Genomic DNA, 24,565 nt, shown 5'->3' on the forward strand with positions numbered 1-24,565 from the left:
CCATCTTCCCCTTCCACGTTTCACCTCTCGTGCCTCGCTTCCTAATTCCTGATTCCTGCTTCTTGCATCTTGCTTCCTACTTCTTCCTTTTCTGCCTCTTGCCTCTTGTTGCCTCCTGCCTCTTGCCTCTTTCCCCTCCCACTGTGCCTGCCAACATCAGCTCGCCCTCTCGCTCTCTCTCGCTCTCGGTTTTCGTTCTCACCATCTCTCTCTCGCCCTCGCACTCGCCCTCGCATCGTCGAACCAGAATCCTGCCTGTGCCTCCTCCATCCTCGTAATCTCTCCTCTGACTTCGCCCGGCGAAACGCCGTGTCAATCCATCACAAGGTCTCGCATTCCATCATCCAACCACAAATGAATGTCGGCCCAGCTAGCTGCTTCCAAGGCCCAATCCGGTTTCCATATTTGTGTCAGTCGACCTTGTCATGATTCAACCTTAGTTGCACCACACCTCTTACCAACACTTTTTATGTCTTTGTTGCTTCACTCTCCTCCTTCACTCTTTATAGGCAGCCCGGCTATCTGAGACTGTGATACGCTTGCATCTCCGCTTGCCGTCTCTCAGATGCCCAATTTTAGGCAGCTTCTTCACAGGTTGTCAACCTCCCATGAGTGACGCTTGCTGAAGTTAAGTCTCGACTGACCACCAGACTTGCGGCTCTGACACTGGCCCTGGCTCTGACTCTGGCGCCCTTGCTGTCCATAATAACCAAATCTGAGCACGACTTAACTGCCTCGTATTCTATTTAGCCCTGGCCGTCTTCGACCACACTACCAACTTCAATTTCTGTTTGCACTCAGCCTGTGGGAGACCGCTACGCCTACCCCAACCCCAACCACAGAAGATGGATTACCGCCAGACTCCCATCACCTCATCCCCTCCATTATATGATAGTAACAGCCCTCCGAGGACTCACGGCCGATCTGAGAGGGATGCCGACATCCCCGATGACCACAAATTCAAAAGACGTCGAATTGATCCTCGTCACCCCTCTTCTGACCTCACCCCAACCTCTCGTGGTTACAGCCTCAATCATACCTCACTGCCTTTTAACTTTCCGACTTACATCCCCCACCACCGACCTTCACCTTCATCATTCCATTTAACTCCTCGAGATGCTCTCACTCCCATGACTTCCGAACAGCCTCTTCTCTGGGATGAAGACTCGGCCTTGACCTACCTCGCATCAGGATTTCCCAGAGACCTCATGGCTCAATCAGGATCCCTCCCCAATATTAATGGTTCTTTCCGTAGCCTTTTGGCAGCTGAAGAGGGCCATCTACCAGAGCCTCCACGACGACACCCCAACAATCCGCCTTTCCGGTCACCTGCTGACTCTACAATTCCTATCCATCACCAGCGAGCAATGCCTTCAGAAATGTACGGACAGAATTCCACTACTCCCCAAATGCGAGGGGCGCCTCCACCAAATGCCATGACAGGCCTTGTACCACTCACGTATGACCCCCGCCATCATCACCACTACCTGTCTCTTGCGACTGAACCTCTGATCCAACGCAGATCATCATCTCACCTCACTCAAAACACCCCTTCCGGCCCAACTTCGTCATCCACTCCCGAAATCAGAATGATCTTGATTCGTGCAACTCGAGAGTATATTGATGCTCTGATGGAACACAAGAGAGAATGTCCAGCGTGCCAGCTAGAGTTTGAAGTAGACAACTTCACCGCTCGCGTGACTTGCTGCGACACCTCAATCCATGTCGCCTGCCTTTCAGCGTGGGTGAACTCGGCTACCTATGCTAAAAGCAGAACCTGTATGAAATGTCGAAGGGCCATCGATGCCAAACGGAGCTTGAACAGCATCATCCCCCCTGTCACAGACGAATTGTGGGATAAAGGCATCGATTTCAATGTGCCCCCAAATGTCAAATTGGAGCAAGAGATTGTCTTGAACATCAATGCACGTCCTGACCGTTCAATGCGACGACCAAGACTATCGGGCTGGGGAAGGCATTCTTCGGCACTCCTGGCAAATGCAGATCACATCACCAGCATGAGTGTTGAAGCACGACAAGCTATTTCAAATTTGAGACGAGAGCAAGTCGCAGCACAAGAAGGGAAGGCTCGACTTCTTGGTACCGCCCAAGCTGAACTCAATCTCGCCATTGATGACGATCGCGATGCCAGCTCCCAATTGATGCAAGCCCAACTACAACTCGGTCGTGGTGAAATGGTCGACTTGACCCCATTGATACAAAAGTGCGAGGAAACCGGCAGAGCCATGGCCAGAGCAAACTCGAACTATCATGCCGTCCAAAAGGATATTGAAGCCACAATCATCAGTCATTCACACAGACTACAGGCCATGATGCAGGATGCAATGCTGGAGTCTCTGCGCCGTGACACACGCCGCGACGAGCGCAGGAGAGCAGCAGTGATGGACAATGTTACTCTTGCGAATTCCTTTCACGTCCGGAGACACGAGTCTCGCAGTTTCTCTTCATCCTCTTCGGACGGCGACTGAAAAGAGGTTCAGGCAAATGGACCGCTACGGATCGGACTATCTTTCACATTATCGAATTCTCAGACTTCCCAGTGAGAACTCTGACGAGAGAACTCAGGCTACTAGGGAGTGGTTAAGACGGCTGTTTCCAAACTAACTCATGGACGAAGGACATTGATTTGATGAAACAACCATGCTCCTCGGCGAGATGCCGGTCAACGAAAGAATGCGACGGTGGGGTGTGATGTGCCCAGCAGGCCATTGTGGGAGGCTGGAACTTGAATTGGGACGCAATTGTCCTTCCTAACATGATTTCACTGGCGTTTAGGTTCCGAGCTACCGATCATGCTCGGCTGAAGCACATATCGGCTTTTCCCTCTTGCTTTGGCACTAATATCGGGTTTTGTCCTCGACCAACAAGCTAAGGCAGGAAGGGGAGAACATGCAGCCTCCTTTCCCAACTCATTTTCGACGATTGATTTTTCGCACTTGTTCCACTCCTGGCTTTCGCCCTCACCCCGCATAAATGATGGACTGGAGAAGTTCATGGTTGGACAAAGGAAACGGGGCATACCGCGAGGACAAGTTTAACGGACCAAGCAATAGTGATATGGATGTGTATAACGGGCGTTTCACAAGTCAGAGATACAAGTCAGACAGACTGATGGCCCAGCCCAGAGGGACTATTGATGCTAAATGGTGTTATTCAGGTATTCAGGTAGCTTGGTAGTCATGCAAGTCATTTCACACACTTTGATTCCTGTCTTAAAGGAAGAGATGGGGATCAGGTGAGCTCCAGACTTGTTTACTACTAACAGATGACTCGTACCAGATGGGTCTTGATACGCCAATATCAAGGCACAGCGTTTGCAAGTCTATATCACATGGTAACTATATTGTCGTGCAGTCCAAAGCTGGAGAACCCCCGCGGCGATGGCGAGCATCCGCCTTTGTCAGCAGTCGGCCAGTACATAGGCCCCGAAAGTGACATCTGCCGCTGGGCTTGATCACACGAATATGATGGAGACAGAGCTTGAGCCTGAGCCTGAGCAGTGGCCGCCGGGGGATTTTGTTGTTTCCGACCAAAAAATCCATCCAAAGTGCTTTGCTTCATATGCTGAGCAGGAGGAGTCGGGCCGCCGATGTGATGACTCGCACCCCAGTTACTCGTGAAATCCAAACTATGGTCAAAGTCCATTGCATCCTCGTCTTCATCTCCCTCATGTTGGTCTTGATCCAGGTCCATGGCAAGGACCTCCGACATGGGCATCGCCTCATCAAGATGCAGTCTCTGTGCATCATATAATTTCCTCATGGTGTTGTCGTGAATCTCGTTCTCATCTGGCCGATTGTCCCGGTGACGTTTTCGCGTTCGAGAATTGAGGTAGGGAATGGCGGATGCGTTCCATGTCCAAGATTGAGCATGTTGGGGATATGATCTTGTGGTGGTGGTAATGGGAGGAGGTGGGGTGATGATGGTTGCTGTGCTCGTGCTGGAAAAGGGGGATGAGGATAGTGATGGGAGGGAGTTGGTTGTGTTTGTCGCGGTGATCGGGCTGGAGGATGGATAGTGATTGAAGGTATAGCTGAAGGAGTCAGGCTCTTCGAGGACGTATGCCTTGCGTTTGTTTCCCATACTGGAAGCTCCTGTGTAATTTGCAGTGGGATGAGTACTAGGTGGGTACATAGAAGTAATGAAGCTGGTTGTGAGCTCTACTTGTGTACTCCGTAAGGCAAGGTTGAGTAAGAGGAGAAATGACAGAGACGGGATAAGTTGCGTAGTCATCGAGTCCCGTGGCGCGTGTGGAGAAATGCCACTTTACGCGTCCAAGTCCATCGGTAGTCGCGTAATTATGTCCGACTGACTGAGCACCAGCCTAGCTGCCTTTATACCCCAAATTGCTTCCTCATTCACAGGTCCTCGACGACTCACGAAATTGAATCAGGACTGAATACTTGACAGACAGAGCTCATAACAGACATGACTATCAAAGGTACTGCATCCATCAGCTGAATTAACTGCGGATGAGCGTATGAGATCCACCGTATGGTCGCCTACGACCGGAAAGGGAGAATCCAAACCTCCGACAAAGTGGATCCCTCAGATGTCACCGCAGATCTTCCCCTCCAACCTCCATCGCCCAACACAAGTGACATTGACTCTTGTGCTACCTGTTGTTCCTCAGCTTCGACCTGACCGACCCCTACTGAAATCCCCTCCCTTAGTTGAGTATGATGCTTTGATCGTGGGCAGGAACCTCATCTAGTCATTCATTCATTTACTGCCCTGCTCCTCCTGTCAGAGCAGTCGACTTCTCCTCATCCATCCACAGACAACTTACCATGGCTGTCCGAGAAGCCTCTCACGCGGGGTCATGGTATTCAGGTAATGGTAAACAACTGACATCCCAACTGGACAGCTGGCTAGCCAAAGTGCCCGAAAAACCCATCCTTCCAGGAGTAGACAAACTCCCTCTTTCTGGTGCCCGAGCCATCATCTCTCCCCACGCTGGTTACGCATACTCAGGTCCTGCCGCAGCCTGGGCATTCAAATGCCTGAATCTGTCTGAAGCCCAACGAATATTCATTCTCCATCCCTCCCACCATCATCACCTCAGTACCGCAGCCTTACCTGTAGTCGACGCATATGAAACCCCATTATCCGACTCCCCTCTCCCCCTCGACCACGAAACAATCGCTGCACTAGTCAAACTTTCCACCGAAGCAAACGGACGTACAATCAAATTCACCACCATGTCTCAAAACATCGACGAAGCCGAACACAGTGCCGAGATGCAATTACCCTACATCCACCGTCTTCTTCAGAACCTCTACCCCGACCGACCCGAATCCACATATCCCCCACTCGTCCCCATCATGGTCGGCGGCACCAACCCAACAACCGAAGCCGCGTTGGGAAAACTCCTCGCTCCATATATTGCCGACAAGGCGAACGCATTCGTCATCTCATCTGATTTCTGCCACTGGGGATCACGCTTCGGATATACATATTACCTACCTGACGCACCAAGCCCAGCCTTATCACCACTCACATTACCGAATGGAGTTCGAGGGACTCAACAAAGCAGTAGTACCCCAGAGAGAGAAGATCAAGAAACAACACACAAACTTCACACTCTCGGCCAAGGACATGATCTCCGATCCAATAGCAAAATCTCCAAGACCGGTCCACAGATCTATGAAAGTATCGCCCACGCCGATCGAGCTTGCATGTGTGCCATTGCCACGGGTGAACACTCGGAGTTTCTACGTGTACTACAAGAGACGGGAAATACGGTTTGTGGGCGTCATCCAATTGGGGTATTTATGGCGGGAGTTGAGGAGGTGAAACGGTTGAAACAACACGAGGAGGCGGGTGGTGGTGGGGAGGGGTTAGATTCGGAGTTTGGTCGCTTTCGCTTTATGAGGTATGAACGAAGTAGTGATGCGGAGTCATATAGAGATAGTAGTGTTAGCTATGTGAGTGCTTTTGCTGTCTTATGAGAGGGAGAGGGAGGGAAAGGCAAGCAAGCAGGAAGAACATCTGCTTTGAGATACGAGAATAGAATCCTTGTTGTCAACAAGGTAATGCAATATACACGGTGTGTGGACACCTTCCTACTCCGTATGCCCCGTCCCTACTGGATGTTGACATGACGGGGTTGTGCACAACAAAATCACAATGGAACTAAGTAAGGAGTTTTTACTACGAGGGCGAAAAAGAAGTCGCCGAATGGCAAATTAGTAATGTGCGTGGGTGCTCGGTTTCCAACTGATCGCCATGATCATTCTGGAGGTGGCAATTGAGCTACAGGTGTGTACCTTATTGGTTTGGGGATTGTTTAAACTTCTCCATCCCCGTTCTCCAGGTTCCGACCCATCCGGAGCTGAATCGAGCAGACCGAAACGTGTACTCCGTAGTTTGGTCTGGTCTGGTGGTCTGGTCTTGAGAATTCCCCCATCAAGAGAGGGGAATCTATGGATGAGCAGCTCGAGTCGTTTGAAACTGGTGTGTGTGTGTTTGTGCGTCATTGTTCGTCGTCAGTGTCGTCATCCTTGTTGCTGATGTCGTCGCTAGCACCGCCAATTACCTGGGTAAACAAAGGTTGCACATGGCCAGTGCCAATACCCATGTCCGTACCATTGTCATTAATTCCCATGAAAGTAACCATTGACAAAAACGTTCACCATCCGTGATATTCCCTTGTGACCCATAGCTACGCAAGAGGCAAGAAGTAGCTGAAATTGGAAACTGCATCATAATACAAAGCTGAATAGCTGCATCTGGCAAGTCAAGACCTTTCGAGAGCTAAGTTTAGGCCGAATGCTCATTCTTTGTCGCCATACGGTCTTCTCGGACCTTGGCCGACCAGGGAAAGTGAGCCACAGGAATGATGAAGAAACTGTTCGAAGTATCGGCGATACCGGCCAGTGCGTTGTACCATGCTGCGAAGGCTGCGAGGATGCCAAAGGCACCGCCAGCTCGAATACAGCCGGTGTTGGGAGCGCCTTCGGCGTTAGGGTTAAGATATCCAACGCCCAAGAGGAGGAAGGCTAGGTCGAGTGTGAAGAAGAGGAAGAAGAATGCCACGGTTGACTTGAGGGTGCAGAAGAGAAGAATGGTGGTGAAGATGAACCAACCCTACATAAGATGGTGTTAGACTGTGGATGGACCAGTATAATGGTTTAGAGCATTGTTTTGCAAGACATACGATGAGGTAGAATCCGACCGAGTCAGTCAATGCCTTGGATCCGCCGGCGGCTTCGATGTTGGCTTCGATTTCGAATCCGCCTGGGGTGAGCAAGATGGCAAAGGAAATCCAGAATCCACCGTAGGAGGACAAAGCCGTCGCACCAAAAGTGTTACCAACTGCCATCTCCCTATAATTGTGCCAATTTATCAGTCTAGGCACGAACCTCGTGACAGGACACGATGTTCCCGTATGGTGAACTGTGACTCACCACATGCCAGCGAGAAGCTGAACAAGACCTCCGTAGCCAAAAGCCAGAGAGATGATGATATTGTTTTGTTCGAGACCACGAGTACCCAAGTTGATCAAACTCAGGACGAACGTGGTCAAGGCAAAGGCAGAAAGACCGAGAGGGGCGGGATTGGCGAATCTGCGATCCTTGACTCCCTTGTAAAGACCGGGTTGGAATTCACCTCCGAAAGCTGAAGAATATCAAAAAGAAAAGTCAGTCTGCTTGCCTTGACATACTCAGACAGAGAGAAGGATTCCCAATCACCCTGTAAAGCTGCTCCATCAAACGTATCTGTCTTGATGTGAGCGAGTGGACCGTATCCAAAGCGAGCGGCGTGTGCTGCGGTGGCTTTCTCCTCATGGGTCATGTTGCGAGTGGCACTCTCAAAGTCGTGAGAGGACGCTCCATTAGTGTTGGAGTTGCCATTACTAAAGCCATTGGCGGCAGCTTGGTTGGCGGAGTTGTGAACCGCATTGTGTTGTGTATTGGTCGCCATGATGGACGCGGAGTGAGGTTGAGGATGTGTATGGAGACAAAGATGATCAAGATGTGACTGTAAGTATGGCTATGGGAAGAAAGGAGACAGAGTTCACAAGCAAGAGTCGCGAAGGGGGTACAAATATAGTATTGCTTGGGACTGGGCAAACGTGAGCGACTTTATCTGTCTTGATCCGAAACCCACCTGGTCAAATGGAGGCAAAAGCAACCATGACGAATGTGCGAATATCACGGGGAAGATGAAGAGATGATCTGTGGGCATAGAAAACCTACTAACGGGGATCTTGGCGGGGGGATTAGAATTGATTGTCGAGGAAGGAAGAGATGGGGCAAATGTTGAGTGACATCCGTGCCTTCCTTGTTGGATGTGACTCTTCTGTTGCAGAGGAAGGAGCGGAGGATGATGAGTTTGGCGTGAGAAAGTGAGTGCAGCGTGTCCAGCCATTCCGTCACACACATCACAACACACACTCCCTTACACAAGTTTGTCGGGCTTCTCGTTGATTGTTGGAGGGGCAATGACGAAAAATTGGGCGGAAGTGAGGAGGCGATATCTCTTTGTGGATGAGGTTTATCAATCAAAGCCATCGGCAATGGCGGACATGACCCTTTGGACGTTGGCGTTAAACCCTGACAGTATCTAGTCTCTTTAGACCAAAACTTAAAAGAGGCGGAGATTGTGAGGCGATGACATAGGCGTTTTTCAATCCACCATCATACGACAGGGGTGTTGGAGCTTCGGCCCAGAAGCCCTGTCTGGCTTCGTCTGGGTGAGAAGCTTTTGCTTGTGCTCTTGGAGTGCGAGGCGGATCACAACGCCCAAGACTTCCAAGACTTTCAAGCTCATCGCCCCGAGAGACAAATTAATCACACCACCAGAGCCTCAAAATAGCCGGGATGGTGCCGAGCCCAATTCAAAATATCGCATCACGAGAGAACAACGAGATGGAGAATAAACAGTAGACTTTGTGCAATTACGAGCAACAACACATATCCTTTTGAGAGAATTCACTTCCTTTGAGCCGGACATTTTCAAGAGTGGTTGGTGCCCACTTGTGCCACTTCTACTTGCCTCTGATGCAATGACTGCTTCGTTTGGAAGACACGGCGGGGTTCGACGACGATCACCAAGGGTGGCCGAGGGGCCCCAAAAAGGACTAATACCCCAGAGATGACAGGGACACGATGAACTCCCACACTCCCCAGTCGGCTGTAGACATCCGTTCTATGTACGAGAATGTACTAGGTATGTAGACTCTACCGTGTCTACCTACCCCTTCGAGTCACTGGCATCTCCATCAGTTGCACCAATAGCATTGTTTCTAAAGTGTGCCACGTCGAACCTCAATCTGAGCGTCAATTTGACTCTGGTGGTGGGGCTCTGGAATGTGTCCGGCAATCATGAGATGGCATTCAACTGAGAACTCATACCATTGGCCTGATATCTTTTGCCTCGTCGAGACGACCATGTTGCACTCTACCTCAAACACCAAACGACCACGTCGCCCGTCCTTCTCCAATCATCATGTGCATGACTATTGAAGAACCGTTTGCACTCGACGTAATCGCTGCCTCTTAGCGCTGACTGCATCGTCGATTCTAGATGCCCGAAGAAGGCGAGGTAATGAGGCCATGGACGACGGGGGCGTAGGCCACCTGGAGCTTGGCTTTGTTCCGGCAGTGCCAGGTCCCACCACGGGGACTGCTTGATAGCGTCCCAGTCGAGGCTCGACGCATGTCTCGCGGGGTCGAAATTGAAAGTCCGCCCTTCTCGGGTGTCGGGAGCGTGGACACCAATGTCTTCACGCTCTTTTCGCGTAGGCTTGCCCCCTTGGCCATGGACGTTGCGTGGGCTCGTTCCACGCCTGTCAGCTGCCTGGGGCGCCTCCCTCTCCATATTGATCTTTAACCACAAGTTTGGATCCTGGTAGAAAACGTCCGCCTCGTCGAGATATGTTCTCTTCTCTTCTACTGTGAGACCTAATGGTGGCTCACATGTCAATGCCCAGCCAAGTACTCCTGCAGTCGATTCTGTGGCAGGGTTTTGTAGGTGCGATCGCCAAGGCGTGCTGTGGCATGGCATCAGAAGACCAAAAGTGAGGTTCTGTGGTTGATTTTGAGTGGTGTAGAACGACTCGAACTCCTGACGAAGGTAATTAGGTAGGGCAACGATACCAGAATTATGGATTTGGGTCATGTAAAAGGCGAGGATGAGATTGACCAGCAGAGAAGTGAGGAGGGGAATGAGTCTTCGAGGTTTTGGGCGTGCATTTGGCGTAGCAGACCCTACCAAGAGCGGGCCATAAAAGGTGGACAAAGGGTGCGCACATATTATATGCAGAGCTGGGAGAAGTGGGTATATGAAACGGACTTCCTTGTGAGATATGTTGGAAAACATAAATGGTACCAGGAGACTGACAATAGATAGTTGCCATAACGTCTTGCGTGCTGTTGCCGGCATGGCCCCTACCGGAAAAGCTCCTGATAACGAAAGCCAAATTCCCCATGCCGCGAAAGGGAGACTTGTGGTCAACAGCAACGGATATCCTTGCGTGAGGTAATAATGCCAATCATTGTTGCCATAAAACCCGGCTATTGATTCGAAAACGTTGACTTTGAGGAAATTGTACGGAGGAAATACCCAGTCATTGTAGAACAAGCGATCAGTGATGGCGGACAATGCGAGCACAATGCCTCCACATAGGATCGTCTCACAGATGAAAGCAATCCGTTCAGAATGAACCAACGTGATGGAAAAGGGAGACAGTCGCCAAACTGTTGAAGCTGTCAGAATGATCCATATGAGGATGTTTGTCGGCCGCAGAACTGTAGCAACAGCAGCGCACAACAATGCTCGGCGAAGTCGCGTCACTTGATCTGTAGATTGAAGAGATGTGTCTGGATCCTGGCGGGCGCGAAGACTTCGCGAGTTAGTCTTTGGCCCAGAAGCCTGAGTGGTGGTAGGAATGCCCCAGTGCCAGGGCCAGTTGTACAAGGCGATGATGGTCAGAGTGGTTTCCAACGAGTTGGAAAATGTTCGAGTCGAGACGAACCACTGCCAGGGGCTGATGACGGCCAAGATCAGCGCCGCCTGTGAGGCCGTTGAGGTTGTCCCGTATATATCCTGCGCAAGCTTCCAGGTGTACAAATCCCCTATCGCGGCAAGCAAGGCCTGTAAAGCTTTGGGAGCGGCCAGCAGGGCATCTGCGCGAAGGATGTGGTTCAACTTCAGTAAATTTGCCAGCCCATCGGTGGCTCGATATGCCAGGGCAAATACGGCTGGGTGCAGAGCCGATCGCAAGTGCTCTTTCCACTCCTATGACGGATTGTCAACTTGCAACATTCAAGGCACCTCGTTGAGACATGTTACCGACCCAAGTTATCCAAGCTCCAGCATCATTTCCAAATGCAAGCTGCCATGCTGGTTCAAGGGCCTGGAAATACTCATCAGGCTGAAAGAATGTCTGAATCGTCAAAGAGTTGACGAGCCGCAGTGCAATCAAGAAGGCAAAGACGTTTTGGGGGTTGCGGGGGGTGTTGAGTTGGCCGCTCCTTGGTTCTGGGTCCGGGCGAGAGATGACACCTGATGCTGGCTTTTCAGTCATGGTCACGGGTTGATTTGGCAGGTTGAGGTTGCCAGCGTCTACATTGGAGATGGTGACCCATAGCAAAATGAACAAGTGAAGTAAATGGTGCGGTCGACGGTCATATGCGACCAAATGAAAAACGTGGTCAACGCAAGAACCCAGAGAAGCGCAGGATACTTGGTGAAAATAATACACATCTGGCAAGAACGACACACCCTCGCCATGGCACCTTCCCCAGACCCACACTTTTTGTTTATTCAACTTCATAAACCTTAAGCTACAGCTACAGCCAAGCCAATTTTCAAAGTATAGTATTTTTTGGATCGTGATATTGAGATCTGAGAATCTGCGCCGTGCAGCCTTTAGTCAAACCAGTCTTGTGGCCCCGAAAAGATACACGACCTTTGCTATAATGGATGTAGCCTACGCCTAATGCTTCCTTCATTTCACTCTATCATACATGCTATTCCCTTCCTCGTCTAACATTACGCGCGTTGAGCCCACAAGTTATCTACTCGACCGTGACGGATTTGGCCAAATTGCGAGGGAAGTCAACATTCAATCCTTCAGCGACCGCCAGCCAGTACGCGATCAACTGTAGGGGAATGACGTTGAGAAGGCCTTGCAAAGCGTCCACGGTCTTTGGTACCTCAATGCGCTCCGTCTTGTCAGGTGGGAACTCGGGGTCGTTCTCGTTGCAAATAACAATTGGTCGACCACTGCGAGCAATCACTAGAACAATCAGTTAGCTTTGATAAATATCTCGCAGTTCTCCACGTCTTCTTACCTTGTTGATATGCGTTCAATGACTTCGCAAAGATGTCGTCTCTTGTCAAGATCATGATAATGGGTAGGTTCTCGTCGACAAGTGCCAAGACACCGTGTTTCAATTCTCCCGACATGACAGCCTCGCAATGCAAGTAGGAAATTTCCTTGATTTTCAATGCACCCTCAAGTGCAGTCGAGTACTGGCTTCCACGTCCAAGCAACAACAACGACTTTTGATTCTGGAGGAATTTGGCACACATTTCCTTGATTTTGTCGTTGAGCTTGAGGATCTCCCGGAACTGGTCGCTAACCTTGCCCAATCCCTCGATGATCTCATGTCGACGCTGGGTCTTGGATGCTCGATCCTCGCTAAGAGATAGCGCAAACATGACCATGGCAACAAATTGAGAGGTGTACGCCTTGGTCGAAGCAACACCGATTTCGGGTCCAGCGTTGATGTGGACGCCGCAGTGGGTCAGCATCGAGATTGATGAACCGACCACGTTGACAATACCAACGGTCAGTGCGCCGCGCTCTAAGCAGTACCGCAGGGCATTGAGAGAATCGGCTGTTTCTCCAGACTGCGACACAAACACACAGGTGTCGTCGCGGAACACTGGTGCTTGTCGGTCGAGGAAGTCGGATGCCAGTTCTACAGCAATGGGAATCTCTGTGAGTTCTTCAAACACGCCTCGGACCGCCATGCAAGAATGGTAACTTGTTCCACAGGCGATAAAGATGACTCGTCGACAGCGTCGAATGGTGCTAATATACTGTCTCAGTCCACCAAGAGTAACGGTCTTGTTGGCAACGTCCAGGCGACCACGCATTGTGTTGACCACTGACTCGGGCTGCTCAAAGATCTCCTTTTGCATGAAGTGGTCAAACTTGCCCTTCATGATTTCTTGAAGCTCGAGCTCAATGGTCTGAATGGCGCGAACATTGCTAGTGCCGTCATCCTTGGTCAGACGGTGGATGTTGAGCTGACCCTCGTGGATATGGGCAATATCATCATCTTCGAGGTATAGGACTTTCTTGGTGTGCTCAATCAGGGCTGATGCGTCAGAAGAGAGGAAGAATTCCGCTGGCTGAGGCATTCCATCATCAGAAAGGAAGGCTCGAGACTGCGATCTGTGGAGAAGAGACTTGTCAGGAGGGGCCAGGAGACCACCAGGCCGAAGGAGGCCAGCTGCGGACTTCTTGACTGCGACATTGTGATTGGCTCTTTCGGCGGACAAAGCACCGCCATCCTCGGAATATTCGACGTCGACAAAGTCAACCTTCATCTTTTTGGCGGTCTTGACACCAACCACCAAGGGGGAACCCTTACGAGCAGCAACGACTTCGTGAGGGTAGTGGACTGACTTCATCAAGAGACCGAAGGCGCCTTGGAGCTCTTTGATGACCGCCTTGGCGAGGGTGGTGAAATCGATGTCTGGATGGGCGTCGTAGAGGAATTTGGCTAGTTTGGCAATGCACTCGGTATCTGTATCCGTCTCGAATTTGAAACCTTTGCCTTCGAGAAGGGCTTTCAACTCCTTGTAGTTTGTAATGATTCCGTTGTGAACGACCGCGAACTCCCACTTGGGGTCAGATCTAACACAGATTGTCAGCGGGATGGATGGTAGAATTGTGGTCTTCTCATGCTCACCTGTGAGGATGGCAGTTGACTCTGGATGGTTGACCATGGGTGGCCCACCGGGTGTGGGCAATACCAGCATGAGAGTCAAAGACCTTTGTTGAGTCGACACCGGAGGCTGCAATCAGCTCACGGAGTTTGGCCACCTTGCCCACCTCTTTGAACGCAAAGACTTCATTTCTCTTGTCACCGTCAATAGCGAGACCGGCCGAGTCATACCCTCTATATTCTAGCCGGGTAAGGCCTAGGAAGCACCAATGTCAGATTCGGGCCACCAATGATTCGTTGCGAGAAAAAACATACCATTGAGCAATGTGTCGAGGATGTATTGACGATCCTTTTCGACCAGATAATTGATGTAACCGAAGATGCCACTGTCCCATGTCAGCCCTAAGGTTCTGGTATAGTCAACAAGGCAAAACGTACCACATCGTGGAGCTCTACGACTATTCTTCGAGTGTGGTGGATATGACCGCAGGCTGGGACTGTGGCAAAGGAAAGTGGTAGGTGAGAGGAGGAAGACTTTTGAAAGTCAAGAGTTAGGAGTGGCTGAACGAGGAATGGGATGAATCTGGCGGTAGAAACAAAGAAGGAGCACCGTTCAGGGAATGGTAAACAAGGGGACGGGTCAGCCGCACACAGATGACGGGTCCGAAGCGAGGTGAGAGGAGGTGTGTAAAGAGTGGCCAGCTGCAAGAGGCGGGTCGAGATGATAGAAGGACTCAAGGCCAAGGGATATAATACGAGAAATAATGGCAACAGTTGCAGATGCTGACGAGGACGACGAGATGATGGCGCTGTTATGAGAGTAAGTGATGGGATTCAAGACTGCGGCGCTTTATTTACGGGCCGCCTCGTTCTCTACATACGTGCTACGCTACGCTACGGTGGCCACCCACCCTTCTCCATACCTACCTAAAGGGCCGCGGGAGGCCACTCAGCCCCTCCTGTCCAACAGACCAGGATGTCCAGGATGTTCAAGCTAGGAGGTTTCGGCTGAGCAGCACCGCCAGTTCCAGTCTCAGGTTGGCTTGTGCTCAGTCACTGATCTGCAAAATCTGGTTCTGAGCGTCTGAACCGTTGAACACCTATTGACACTTGGTGCCTGGTACTTAGAAATTGTCCGAAAGCAGCCACAAATGTCAGACGAAGCCCCTTTGAAAAGTCTCAATGATCAGCTTCCAAGCAATTCTGGGGCCTATCAGTGCGTTGCTGCCCACATTTTGGCCCCCTCTTATTCCTACCAGTAGTGAGCCATAGCCAACATCCACCTACCAAGTGACTTTTGGTTTGTGAACACCGTGCCACCGCAACCAGTCAGATCGCACTCTGTTTCTGCATAGCAACCCCCTTCCAGGCCTGAAACAGATTCCTTGGCAGGCACATGTTGACCGCCTGCAGAGTTGTTCGATCATGGTTAGAGTCTTCCAGGCTTTCAGAGAACATGAGTTAGTTACCTTAAACACGGCCCTGAAATCTCCATCTAGCAGGTACAGTACTCAACGATCAAACTGTGGCCACTAATCTATAATTCTCCAGGTTCAATCCATATTTTTTCTCCGTAATTGTGTCTTATTCTAATGATTAGCACCTCGAAACTAATTGAATCCGCTGAGATGCCTCCTTCAGATTCCTTCAGCTCCACAGACTAGCTATGACGAATGCTTCTACGGAGTACAGTAGTCTAATATTGTATGGCCTGGATCGGTGAACTCTTCGCTAAAAGCTAAGCTAAACATGCTAGTGAAACCTGCCTGTGGGGTTGTGTGTCACCTGCTTCACGCCCACGGTAGGCGTACCTGCGCGCCTATGGCCAACAGTCCCTCGGCCCAGACATGTTGCGTACCCTCTGTGCCACAACCTGTGGCGTCAACTGGGCTGAGGTAAATATAGAAGTCCTTTGAAACGACCTTGACATTTGCCCAAACCTACTCCGTGCTGTCCGTACCGTAGATCACCTAGGGCTACTAACTCGGTTTCAAGAACATCCGCTATAAAAAGGTTTGATCTTCTGACATGTCATCAGATTATAATATGAGATCTTGCTCCTGCACTGCAATCTGTAAAAGTGAATACTGCAATAGACACAGAATTCCTGGTGGCGCGTCTGTCCGTGGCTCAGCCCGGATTTGATGCTGTGGGTGGGCCAGTTTGCACAGGGCCACCTGGTCCTACCATGGTCTCAGCCTCCCCCTGTTAGGATAATGAGACGCCACCCATGATTAGGGCATCAAGTTGTTTGATCTGCCACATGTCGTTTTGGATGCATTGGTCATCTGTCGAACCACGTGTAGTTGGCACGTGAATCGGTTCTTGCCGTTGTTGCTTCGTATCTGGAAGGCAGTGCTTTTGCTCAATTGGTTGGCCATTGAGCTGTACGAAGCGCATAATGGGGTTCTCTAGTGGTCTGTGTTACTATGTAGAATTACGATGCTATCTAACAACCTACTGTGGCCAATAAGAGCAGCTGGAGAGAACGAGTTATACATCCCATAGCATATGCCAATTGAGTATCAAGTTGCTCGTTATGCATGAAGTGTCTCTTGCAGAGCCCCTGTAAAAATGAGAATGGCTGCTCCAAGTCTGAGATCACTCTGGTGCCAGCATGGCTGACTTGACAGGTATGCACACGCGAAGTGTTTCTTTCTCAAGCTTCAGTCCCTCTGGTATCTTCCTCATCTTCAAAGGTGCAACTGGAATTGAGCAGAAGTCAGAGGACCTGATGCCTTATGAGGAATTTTTCAGCAATAAGACGAAACTGCTCGAATTCGTTCCTTGTGCGTCAACAGTCTTTGGTGCTCCTCGCCAGTGGACAGGCACACGAAACTAGTCCTAAGACCAACGACGTTATCTAGGACACTTGCACTTGCTGCTGCCTTGTTGATGGACCTAACTCTTATTCCTGTATGGTTTTGTCTCGTGGTTGCGCAATTCCCGTCAAAAGCGTGTTGTGGCGTTGAGGATACTTATATGAAGCGTTCCCTGAAGCGGGATAGCAGACTGCGCAGTAGGTGTGAAGGCACTTAATCGATGGACAGGGTTCAACTGATTGAGGAAATCGGGCAAACCAGCTCTAGAAATAGCTAGCAAGATGAGGAATGGAATCATCAACGCAAAAAGGGTCGAAAAGCCCTTATTACTTGACATAGGGTGTTGTGATTCTGGCATACAAACTTGAGAGTCCTGTATCACTCTTTCTGACCGTAGACCAGCTCTTCTATCAAACCTGGCACGCAATGTATGGGTCAAAAGACCAGGAGCTCGAGACGGTTGGATGTTGGTGATTGTGACGGGGGTCGTATCCTGTAGGGAGGAGTGGTACAACGTGAGGGTTGATTGGACGACGGTGAGAAAACATGAGAATCAGACCTGATGAAGGAACATAGCAACTATACGATACCATATGCATACTCTCCCGTATTGATTGCGTGTGAAACACAGAGAGAGTACGGAGGCATCGCGTAGGTGGGTGAGAGGGATTCTTCTTTTGAATTGGGCGCAGTCGAACATACTCCGTATGCATATCACTAGGAAGAAATCATGCCAAGTCTCTAACTGTCGATGATGATAGATTTAACACACGCTAGTGACTAGTGCGGCTAAAATGCGCTCAGCAGCGTCGCTGCACCCAAGTAGACACTCATTTTGCTCTCGCAACTGCGCACGCTACAGTACTAGCTCGTTTAAGTCACTTAGTCCAGTCATTGCTGGCCTCTGCTTGCAACTCACAGGCGCAGGAGTCTCTTCCTGGTCCAAGTCGAATTGACCTCCAAACTCCACCTACGCCGCCGGGCAGACTTTCTGAAAAGACGACAACGACACTTGGACACTTGGGACACGGTTTCTCCCATCATCTCTCTCCTTCACTCCTTCAACTTTGTCCATTTCTGCTCTAGCCACAGCTGCGTTTTTGGGGGCCGCCTTTATTCAGTCATCAAATCCCCATCTTGGAATTGCACCTGCGCCAACACCAGAATTCTGCCCCTTCCGATTTTTGTCACCGACGCGTTCCTTCCACCTTGGCCGACTGGTCAGCCTCTGCAACCGCCCGCTGCCTTTTCTTTCATCAACCACAACGCCCTCTGCGCCTTGATCGAGAATCAGTTCCTACGCGAACATGAGCGCGACTTTGTTCTGCTGATCACCAGGACATGTCGCGCCCGCTGGGCAGCAAATTCGCTGATTTCTTCCCTAGCGCTCCCAGCGTCATATCTCGGCCAAAGCCTTCAAGGTCTCTCGAATCCCATCCACCTTTCTCAGATAATCCTCTCGCGCATAACCGAGATGAAAAGAGCCTGGAGAATTCTGTTCACGCTCCAGTAAACTCAACTTCCATCACCGCCGAAGCGATATCCGCGTCAAAACATGACTCTTCCTTGAAGCTGCATAGCACGACAAACATCCACGACGAAGCTGATCATCTCGCTGGCGATCTTCTCAATGGTGTCGCCTCCGCCAGTTCCTCTAGCACCGCCTCCTCGGTCTTCACCGCCAACCTCTTACACGGCGCAATGACCGCCTCAAACCATCACAATGTCACAACCTTGACCCCCCTCACCAGCTCCGACTCCCCATCAAACACAAAGTCCACCATAAGCCCAACAACCGATAGCACTCCTCAAATCGCTATTGATGGCATCAATCCCGTCCCCAAATCCAACCATGGATCCATCACGCCGCTTCACACACCTCCCACCCACCAAAGGATGGCCCGTGGGCCTGATCTTCAAGTCAAGGGCTCCAAATGTACCTATGACCCAGAACTCGACCGAAATCTCAATACAAAAGACAAGCGGAAACTCAAAGCGCAGTTTCAAGATTTCGGTACAAGTTCAGTTGATAATTTTAAACCCCCCGATCCCCGCCTAGCCATTCCGAATTACACAAAAGGAGGAGCTGGCAAAGGCAAGTCCAAGTTCCGGCCGGCACCATACAATCTCAAATCGTGGACTCCCGACCTTACCACTACCGTCACTTCCTCTCCCGCCACCATCATCGTTGTTACAGGCTTCGACCCCATGACGCCACTGTCGCAGATAAATGCCCTCTTCTCCAGCTTTGGCGACATTGCTGATTTGGACAACAAGACCGATCCAGTCACCGGTCGTTTTCTGGGCATTTGTAGTATCGAGTACCAAGATTGCGCATCATTTCAGGGCGGTGGACCCATCTCTGCCGCGCTCGCTGCGAAGACCGCCTTCCTTGAAGGCAAAAGAGGACAACGAATAGGGCTGAAAACAGTTCAAGTAGCCCTCGATCGAGATGGAACTGCCACCGAAAAGTTGGTGGATAAGGCAATTGCACTTCATCGCAGGGAAAGCGGCTTCACGAACCAGCCGCGCACGCAACCTTCTCCGTCTCCTACGACCGCAGTTGTTACTCAGTCGCCAGGATTCGCAAAATCCATTGGCCCTCCGCCGACAGCCCCGAAAGGCCCATCAGCGAAGACAATGGCTCGCCCTCCGTCCACCTTTCCTACACCGCCGACGATGCCGATCAAGTCTGAAAAAGCCGCCGCAGTCCCAAAGGCTACCGGGCCGCATGTGGTAGAAACAGACCCGATCGGCCCAACCTTGACAATGCCTTATATTTTCATCGCTCACGCGTACGTGCCCGTCATGGCAACTACCATTCCACATCTGAAGAAAAGGTTGAGAATGTACGATTGGAGAGATGTTCGCTGCGATGAGACGGGATACTTTGTCATCTTTGAAGAGTCACGCAACGGTCAGATGGAAGCGAGAAAAATGTATCACAGCTGTCACATGCAGCCTTTGTTTACATATATGATGAACTTGGAACTTCATCTAAGCGGCAATGGAAAGACTAGTATCTTGTCCGACTCGACTCCGGTGAAACCCTCTGGACCTGTCGACTTTGTCTACTCAAAGCAAGCCTACAGATTGCGCAAGGAACACGACCTGGATTTGGAGGAAGAGAAGCGCCAACGTGCGCGTGACTTGGACCCTTCAAGAGCCGTGGTACAGTTGGTTATTCAAGAACTTCGGGACAAACTACTCGAGGATGTCAAGTCACGCATAGCTGCGCCAGTACTGTTTGACTATCTGGATCCTAGCCGGCACGCTGCACGGCGGAAGGCTCTTGGGTTGGACGATTCAGAAAGGTCTCAGAAGTCACGACAAGCAGACGATGGGTCTCAAACTCCAGATTCTCGTGTCGGCTCATCGTGGAACAGACGACAAGGCAAGATATCCAATGTTCTTTCATTGCCAAAAATCCACAAGCGCGCCGGCGCTGATCGCGGTGTTGCGCTTTTCGGTGACGAGCGGAGAAAAGCCCCACCCTCGAGACCGTTCGTGCGTCCCCTGTTCCACCAGCTATCTCAATTCCATGACGAAGACGATTCGGAAGATGAACAGCGAACTTCCTTCACGCGAGACACCGAAGACCTTGAGAGCCGACCAGCTTCTCGAATGAGCATGACCTCTGTCTCTGAAGCTGAAGATGATCTTCTACGGAAAAGCGCCAAAAGGCGGCATCTTGCACGTGAGGACTCGGAAATGCCGGACACTTCAGTTAAAGGCGAGGTTGATACGACACGGACCAGTGCTGAAGACCTTATCATCGCTAAATTGGAACGCAACATCTATGAGATGTCACCATCGTCAAGAAAGCGCAAGAGATTAGTCAAGGAGCTGGAAGCCCGCAAACGTCAGAAGGCCGACGAGGAGTTGTTTGGAGTTGGTGATCGTGAAGGCTCCGAAGAGGTCAGAACGCAGGGCGCTGAAACATCGGTAGAAGCGACTCCTGATGTCGAACTGGAGCCGCCGAAACCTGCAGCTGTCAAACAACTCAAGCCCAAGCCGAAGAAAACAAAGAAGCAGATCCTTCTAGAGCAAGAACAGGAGGCCCTTCGACAAGCCGAAGCCGAAGCTGAAGCTGCTGAGGTTGTGGATAATGTCCTCGAGCTCGCAGAGGAAGAGGAGGCTATCGCGACGGCAGCGGAATGGCGACCAGAAGTCGAATGGGGCGTCTCCGCCGAAGAGCCCCAACCCACGGTTGACGATGACGAGGAAATCATCCCAGATCTTCGAGGATGGCAAGCCAGCTTGTTCGACGAGGAGGACCTAAAGCACCTCGCTGCCGCGTTGAAGCCGAAGAAACCAATGGACATCGGCAACGCAATGGCCTGGGCCTGGAAGCAAGAACAAATCCGGAACTTCAAGCCTGGGACACAGCCTGGGGCACTTAGGACTGGGCCTACCATCGAGGGTTACTATGTTCCAAATGCTTCAGGATCTGCGAGGACTGAACCAGTCCGAAGGATTCTGGAGTCTGAGAAATCAAAGTACTTGCCTCACCGTATCAAAGTGCAGAAAGCACGAGAGAAACGGGAAGCCGAGGCAAAGAAAGATCCTTCAGGAATTGTGAAACAGGCCGTGGAGCTCCCCAAGGCCTCATCCCGTGGCAAACGTGCGGACGATCGCCGTACAGTCAAAGATCTTGACCGACAACGAGAAATGCTGCAGAGCATTGGAGATGATGCAGACGTTTTACGATTTAATCAACTGCAGAAGCGCAAGAAGCCAGTCAAATTCGCCAGGTCAGCTATCCATAACTGGGGTCTGTACTCTCTGGAACGAATTCAAACGAGTGAAATGATTATCGAATACGTTGGGGAAAAGATTCGGCAGGAGATTGCCGATCTACGAGAGGTCAAGTACACTGAGATGGGAATTGGTAGTAGTTATCTTTTCCGGATCGACGAAGGCACAGTCGTGGATGCCACTAAAAAGGGAGGAATTGCACGTTTCATCAATCACAGTTGCTCGCCCAATTGCACGGCCAAGATCATACGGGTTGGAGGCACCAAACGGATCGTCATTTATGCTTTGAGAGATATTGAGAAGGGTAAGAACAGGCGTATTGGTTGGTTGTTTTCGTCGCTAATCTGTGTACAGATGAGGAACTCACGTACGACTACAAATTCGAACGTGAAATCGACAGCGACGATCGGATTCCGTGTCTTTGCGGGTCCGCTGTCTGCAAAGGGTTTCTCAACTAGTTCTCAACTCTCAGGCGATATCCTTTTTGCCGTCACTGCCGGTCGGCCGAGGTGCTCAATGGCAGACGAACGACCCAATAATGATCCCTTATCCTTTGGCCGCACATTCATTCGAATACATGATATTTTCTGGCGTTTCTCCTCTCTACAAACCAAGACACAACCAAGGCGAAGCATCTATTTTGCATGGAAAAGGGTTCATGGGAACACAGTTTTCTGGAGTTTGCATATCAAGCATGGGAGGGTGGACGTCAACCGAACCGGGCCAGTTGGGCGCCCTGGACTTGTTTCAACCAGTCGATTTGAGGACGGCGTGTCGTGTGAAACGGGGCCGGCTAACTTGCAGTCAGTGGGCGGGCGCACATGGGATTGAGAGATGGATGACATGACATGGCAGCATGCCCATTCCATCTCAACAGGGTCTGGAGATCTGAAAGTCATTGATTCCGATGTACTTGTATATTGGGCTACGGTACCCAGCACAGAGAAGTGAGAAGAGGGCAAGGGTGAATAAAAGAGCAGTGTGGGCCATGCTTGTCATTGAATGAAAGTGCCTTGCCTGCTATGTTGTTCTGCTGAAAAAGTGGAGGGAACCCAGCGGCGAGAAGAAAGACGATGATGATTGATCAACTCTCAGTACATAACACATACGTAGTGTTAATGCTCTGCCGCAGATGACGGTGAGTAGATTTATAAACACTTGAGATGTCTATATCGAGCGAGCGCGCGAGTTTCTTGGTCTTGTTTGGCTGCTTCGCTGGATTGATATTTGCAGATTTCATGTGCTGCTCGGCTGTCTGGCTTTTCTTCAGCGCGAGTGAAGGAATATAATACCGTCCTGGTGCGGTTTCACAGTGTCTCTCTCATTGGGGGGAGGAAGCCCATCCATACATAGAATCTGGCACATGAAACCCCCGATTTGTGCATGGACATCATCGGAGGCGAGATATCCGTGATCTCTGCAGAGCACGAGATTATGTGTCCCCAGGAATCCTCGGAATCATTCATGTACCTGGCCATTTTGCCAACCACCTCGCTTGCTGCTTGCTGCTTCGTGGTATTGACTTGTCGAAAGTGTCTGGTCGGGATTGGAGGAGGAAAGCCATCCTCACATAAGAGGTTCAAAGCCTCGAACCGTTCCAGCAAGGGAGTAGGTAGTTGTTGGGGTTGACCCAACTACCAAAGAGGTTCTTCACACCAAATGAGCCGGAAGGAGGAAATTGCCCACTCCATCTTTGATAGGATATTCGAACCCGCAATTCCCACAGACGAGTTTCCCTTCCGTGACGCCCGTCTCGAGTAATAAACCATGCAGATTCTTCAAAACCTCTTCACCAACGACATTATCTGCCTCGCTTGTCGCTGTCGTCGTTGGATCTGAAGATTCCTGGCCGCCTTCCAAATCCATAACCTCGTCCTCATCCTCCTCCTCCTCTTGTTCGTTTTGCCGATTCCGCTCGACTTCAATCTCCGCCGCACTGTCATTCACATCGATTGGATTCTTGTCTGGAACAAGCTTAGAGAGTCCTAGTTCTTGGGCAGTGGTTTTTAGAGCCTCCCAGTTAACCCGTGGGAGGATGTTGCGCATGAATAAAGGATTGAATTCAATTTCTGTCTTTTGGAGGCTGGCGTCGCGGAAATGGAGTGGGTAGGATTCAGGTGAGGTTTTGCATGTTTTCACGGCGCAGGTGAGGAAGTTGGTGGTTAGGAGTTTCATCGTGTGTGTGTGTGTGTGTGTCTGTGTTGAAGGAGAATGAATGAGAGGGAGTAGTAGGTGGTAATGGTATGGGGATTGAATTGGTGGTTTGGATGAGGTTTGTCGTTGGAAATTGCTCTATTGAAGATCTGTTCGATGTCTGCGCAGATTCTGTCGAGACGGTGGTAGGGAGGTAGGGAGCTGCTTAATATGGACCATGCAATAGACACTTCTAACGGTGAGGACTTACTCTTTGATTATCAAGTCAACAACTACGAAAAAAAGATTGTTAACAGCATGCGAATATGCGGGGGAGAAGTTGCGGGTGATGATTCAATGATCCGGCGTAGAGTTGATCATACAGCGAAGCATTATACCTTCACTGATGGAAACTCCATCCACGACGGCATCAAGACAATAATACATCAGAATCAACTCGTGTCTGCGTACAATTGAAATGCCCATTGGAAAAAAAAAGATAAAGAGAAAGTCTTTACTACTAAAAATGAATGTCCGGCACGCAGGTGACTTCCCCTCCATTTATAAATGCAAACCCCGAAGAATTCACACGAAGGTGAAAGCCTTATAAAGTGCCTCGAAATAAAGGATTCGGTCTAGTATCGCATTATGACCTACCAGGCCATTGGGATGGGCTTTGGCGGTTGATTTGAATGCGTCCATATCTGTTTTTGAAAAGTGTAAAGAAGGAGAAGAAGGAAGAGAGGTTGTGAGATTTGGAGGCGGGAGGGTTTTGTATGGGGAGGGGAGAGGAGAGAGAAAGGGAGCTTAACTGGTTTGGGAGTCGGTGGCTTGGCATGGTTTCGACTTCTCTTTGTGATTTATTTTTTTGACGTTTCAACAACTTCAATCATATCTTCGAAGTGTGTTCTCTCGACGGCC

The 24,565-nt window shown here is 50.4% G+C and overlaps 8 protein-coding genes across 10 annotated transcripts; 3 read left to right on the top strand and 5 right to left on the bottom strand.

The window, feature by feature from the left end:
* Nucleotides 1-99: 99 nt before the first annotated feature.
* On the top strand, nt 100-3,289 carry PV10_02964. 2 transcript variants are annotated; one of them, XM_016367348.1, is made up of 2 exons: nt 100-1,459; nt 1,523-3,289. In XM_016367348.1, exons 1-2 carry the CDS (start codon nt 846-848, stop codon nt 2,487-2,489), a joined length of 1,581 nt encoding a protein of 526 aa, XP_016226866.1. In that variant the 5' UTR covers nt 100-845; the 3' UTR covers nt 2,490-3,289. The 2 variants fall into 2 exon arrangements, with proteins under 2 accessions (XP_016226866.1, XP_016226865.1); XM_016367347.1 differs by having other exon boundaries at nt 100-3,289.
* Nucleotides 3,290-3,348: 59 nt separating this feature from the next.
* Nucleotides 3,349-4,224, bottom strand: PV10_02965 (uncharacterized protein; the record flags this gene model as incomplete). Its single annotated transcript, XM_016367349.1, has 1 exon — nt 3,349-4,224. Exon 1 carries the CDS (start codon nt 4,153-4,155, stop codon nt 3,349-3,351), a length of 807 nt encoding a protein of 268 aa, XP_016226867.1. The 5' UTR covers nt 4,156-4,224.
* Nucleotides 4,225-4,625: 401 nt separating this feature from the next.
* Nucleotides 4,626-6,134, top strand: PV10_02966 (AmmeMemoRadiSam system protein B). The gene has a single exon (XM_016367350.1). It carries the CDS (start codon nt 4,812-4,814, stop codon nt 5,970-5,972), a length of 1,161 nt encoding a protein of 386 aa, XP_016226868.1. The 5' UTR covers nt 4,626-4,811; the 3' UTR covers nt 5,973-6,134.
* Nucleotides 5,916-8,533, bottom strand: PV10_02967 (uncharacterized protein). The gene is made up of 4 exons (XM_016367351.1): nt 7,716-8,533; nt 7,431-7,641; nt 7,181-7,349; nt 5,916-7,110 (listed from the first exon to the last, which is right to left on the bottom strand). The coding sequence occupies exons 1-4, from the start codon at nt 7,945-7,947 to the stop codon at nt 6,784-6,786; spliced, it is 939 nt and encodes a 312-aa protein (XP_016226869.1). The 5' UTR covers nt 7,948-8,533; the 3' UTR covers nt 5,916-6,783.
* Nucleotides 8,534-9,076: 543 nt separating this feature from the next.
* PV10_02968 (uncharacterized protein) lies at nt 9,077-11,678 on the bottom strand. The gene is made up of 2 exons (XM_016367352.1): nt 11,324-11,678; nt 9,077-11,265 (listed from the first exon to the last, which is right to left on the bottom strand). Exons 1-2 carry the CDS (start codon nt 11,552-11,554, stop codon nt 9,427-9,429), a joined length of 2,070 nt encoding a protein of 689 aa, XP_016226870.1. The 5' UTR covers nt 11,555-11,678; the 3' UTR covers nt 9,077-9,426.
* A 146-nt stretch (nt 11,679-11,824) lies between these two features.
* Nucleotides 11,825-14,756, bottom strand: PV10_02969 (glutamine-fructose-6-phosphate transaminase (isomerizing)). Its single transcript, XM_016367353.1, has 5 exons — nt 14,370-14,756; nt 14,247-14,317; nt 13,956-14,187; nt 12,324-13,900; nt 11,825-12,268 (listed from the first exon to the last, which is right to left on the bottom strand). The coding sequence occupies exons 1-5, from the start codon at nt 14,372-14,374 to the stop codon at nt 12,048-12,050; spliced, it is 2,106 nt and encodes a 701-aa protein (XP_016226871.1). The 5' UTR covers nt 14,375-14,756; the 3' UTR covers nt 11,825-12,047.
* A 2,954-nt stretch (nt 14,757-17,710) lies between these two features.
* Nucleotides 17,711-22,654, top strand: PV10_02970. 2 transcript variants are annotated; one of them, XM_016367355.1, is made up of 2 exons: nt 17,711-21,815; nt 21,866-22,654. In XM_016367355.1, exons 1-2 carry the CDS (start codon nt 18,095-18,097, stop codon nt 21,967-21,969), a joined length of 3,825 nt encoding a protein of 1,274 aa, XP_016226873.1. In that variant the 5' UTR covers nt 17,711-18,094; the 3' UTR covers nt 21,970-22,654. The 2 variants fall into 2 exon arrangements, with proteins under 2 accessions (XP_016226873.1, XP_016226872.1); XM_016367354.1 differs by having other exon boundaries at nt 17,711-22,654.
* Nucleotides 22,655-23,161: 507 nt separating this feature from the next.
* Nucleotides 23,162-23,947, bottom strand: PV10_02971 (uncharacterized protein; the record flags this gene model as incomplete). Its single annotated transcript, XM_016367356.1, has 1 exon — nt 23,162-23,947. Exon 1 carries the CDS (start codon nt 23,684-23,686, stop codon nt 23,162-23,164), a length of 525 nt encoding a protein of 174 aa, XP_016226874.1. The 5' UTR covers nt 23,687-23,947.
* Nucleotides 23,948-24,565: the final 618 nt, after the last annotated feature.

The sequence above is a fragment of the Exophiala mesophila genome (genome assembly GCF_000836275.1).
Source record: "Exophiala mesophila strain CBS 40295 unplaced genomic scaffold supercont1.2, whole genome shotgun sequence".
NCBI lineage: Eukaryota > Fungi > Ascomycota > Eurotiomycetes > Chaetothyriales > Herpotrichiellaceae > Exophiala > Exophiala mesophila.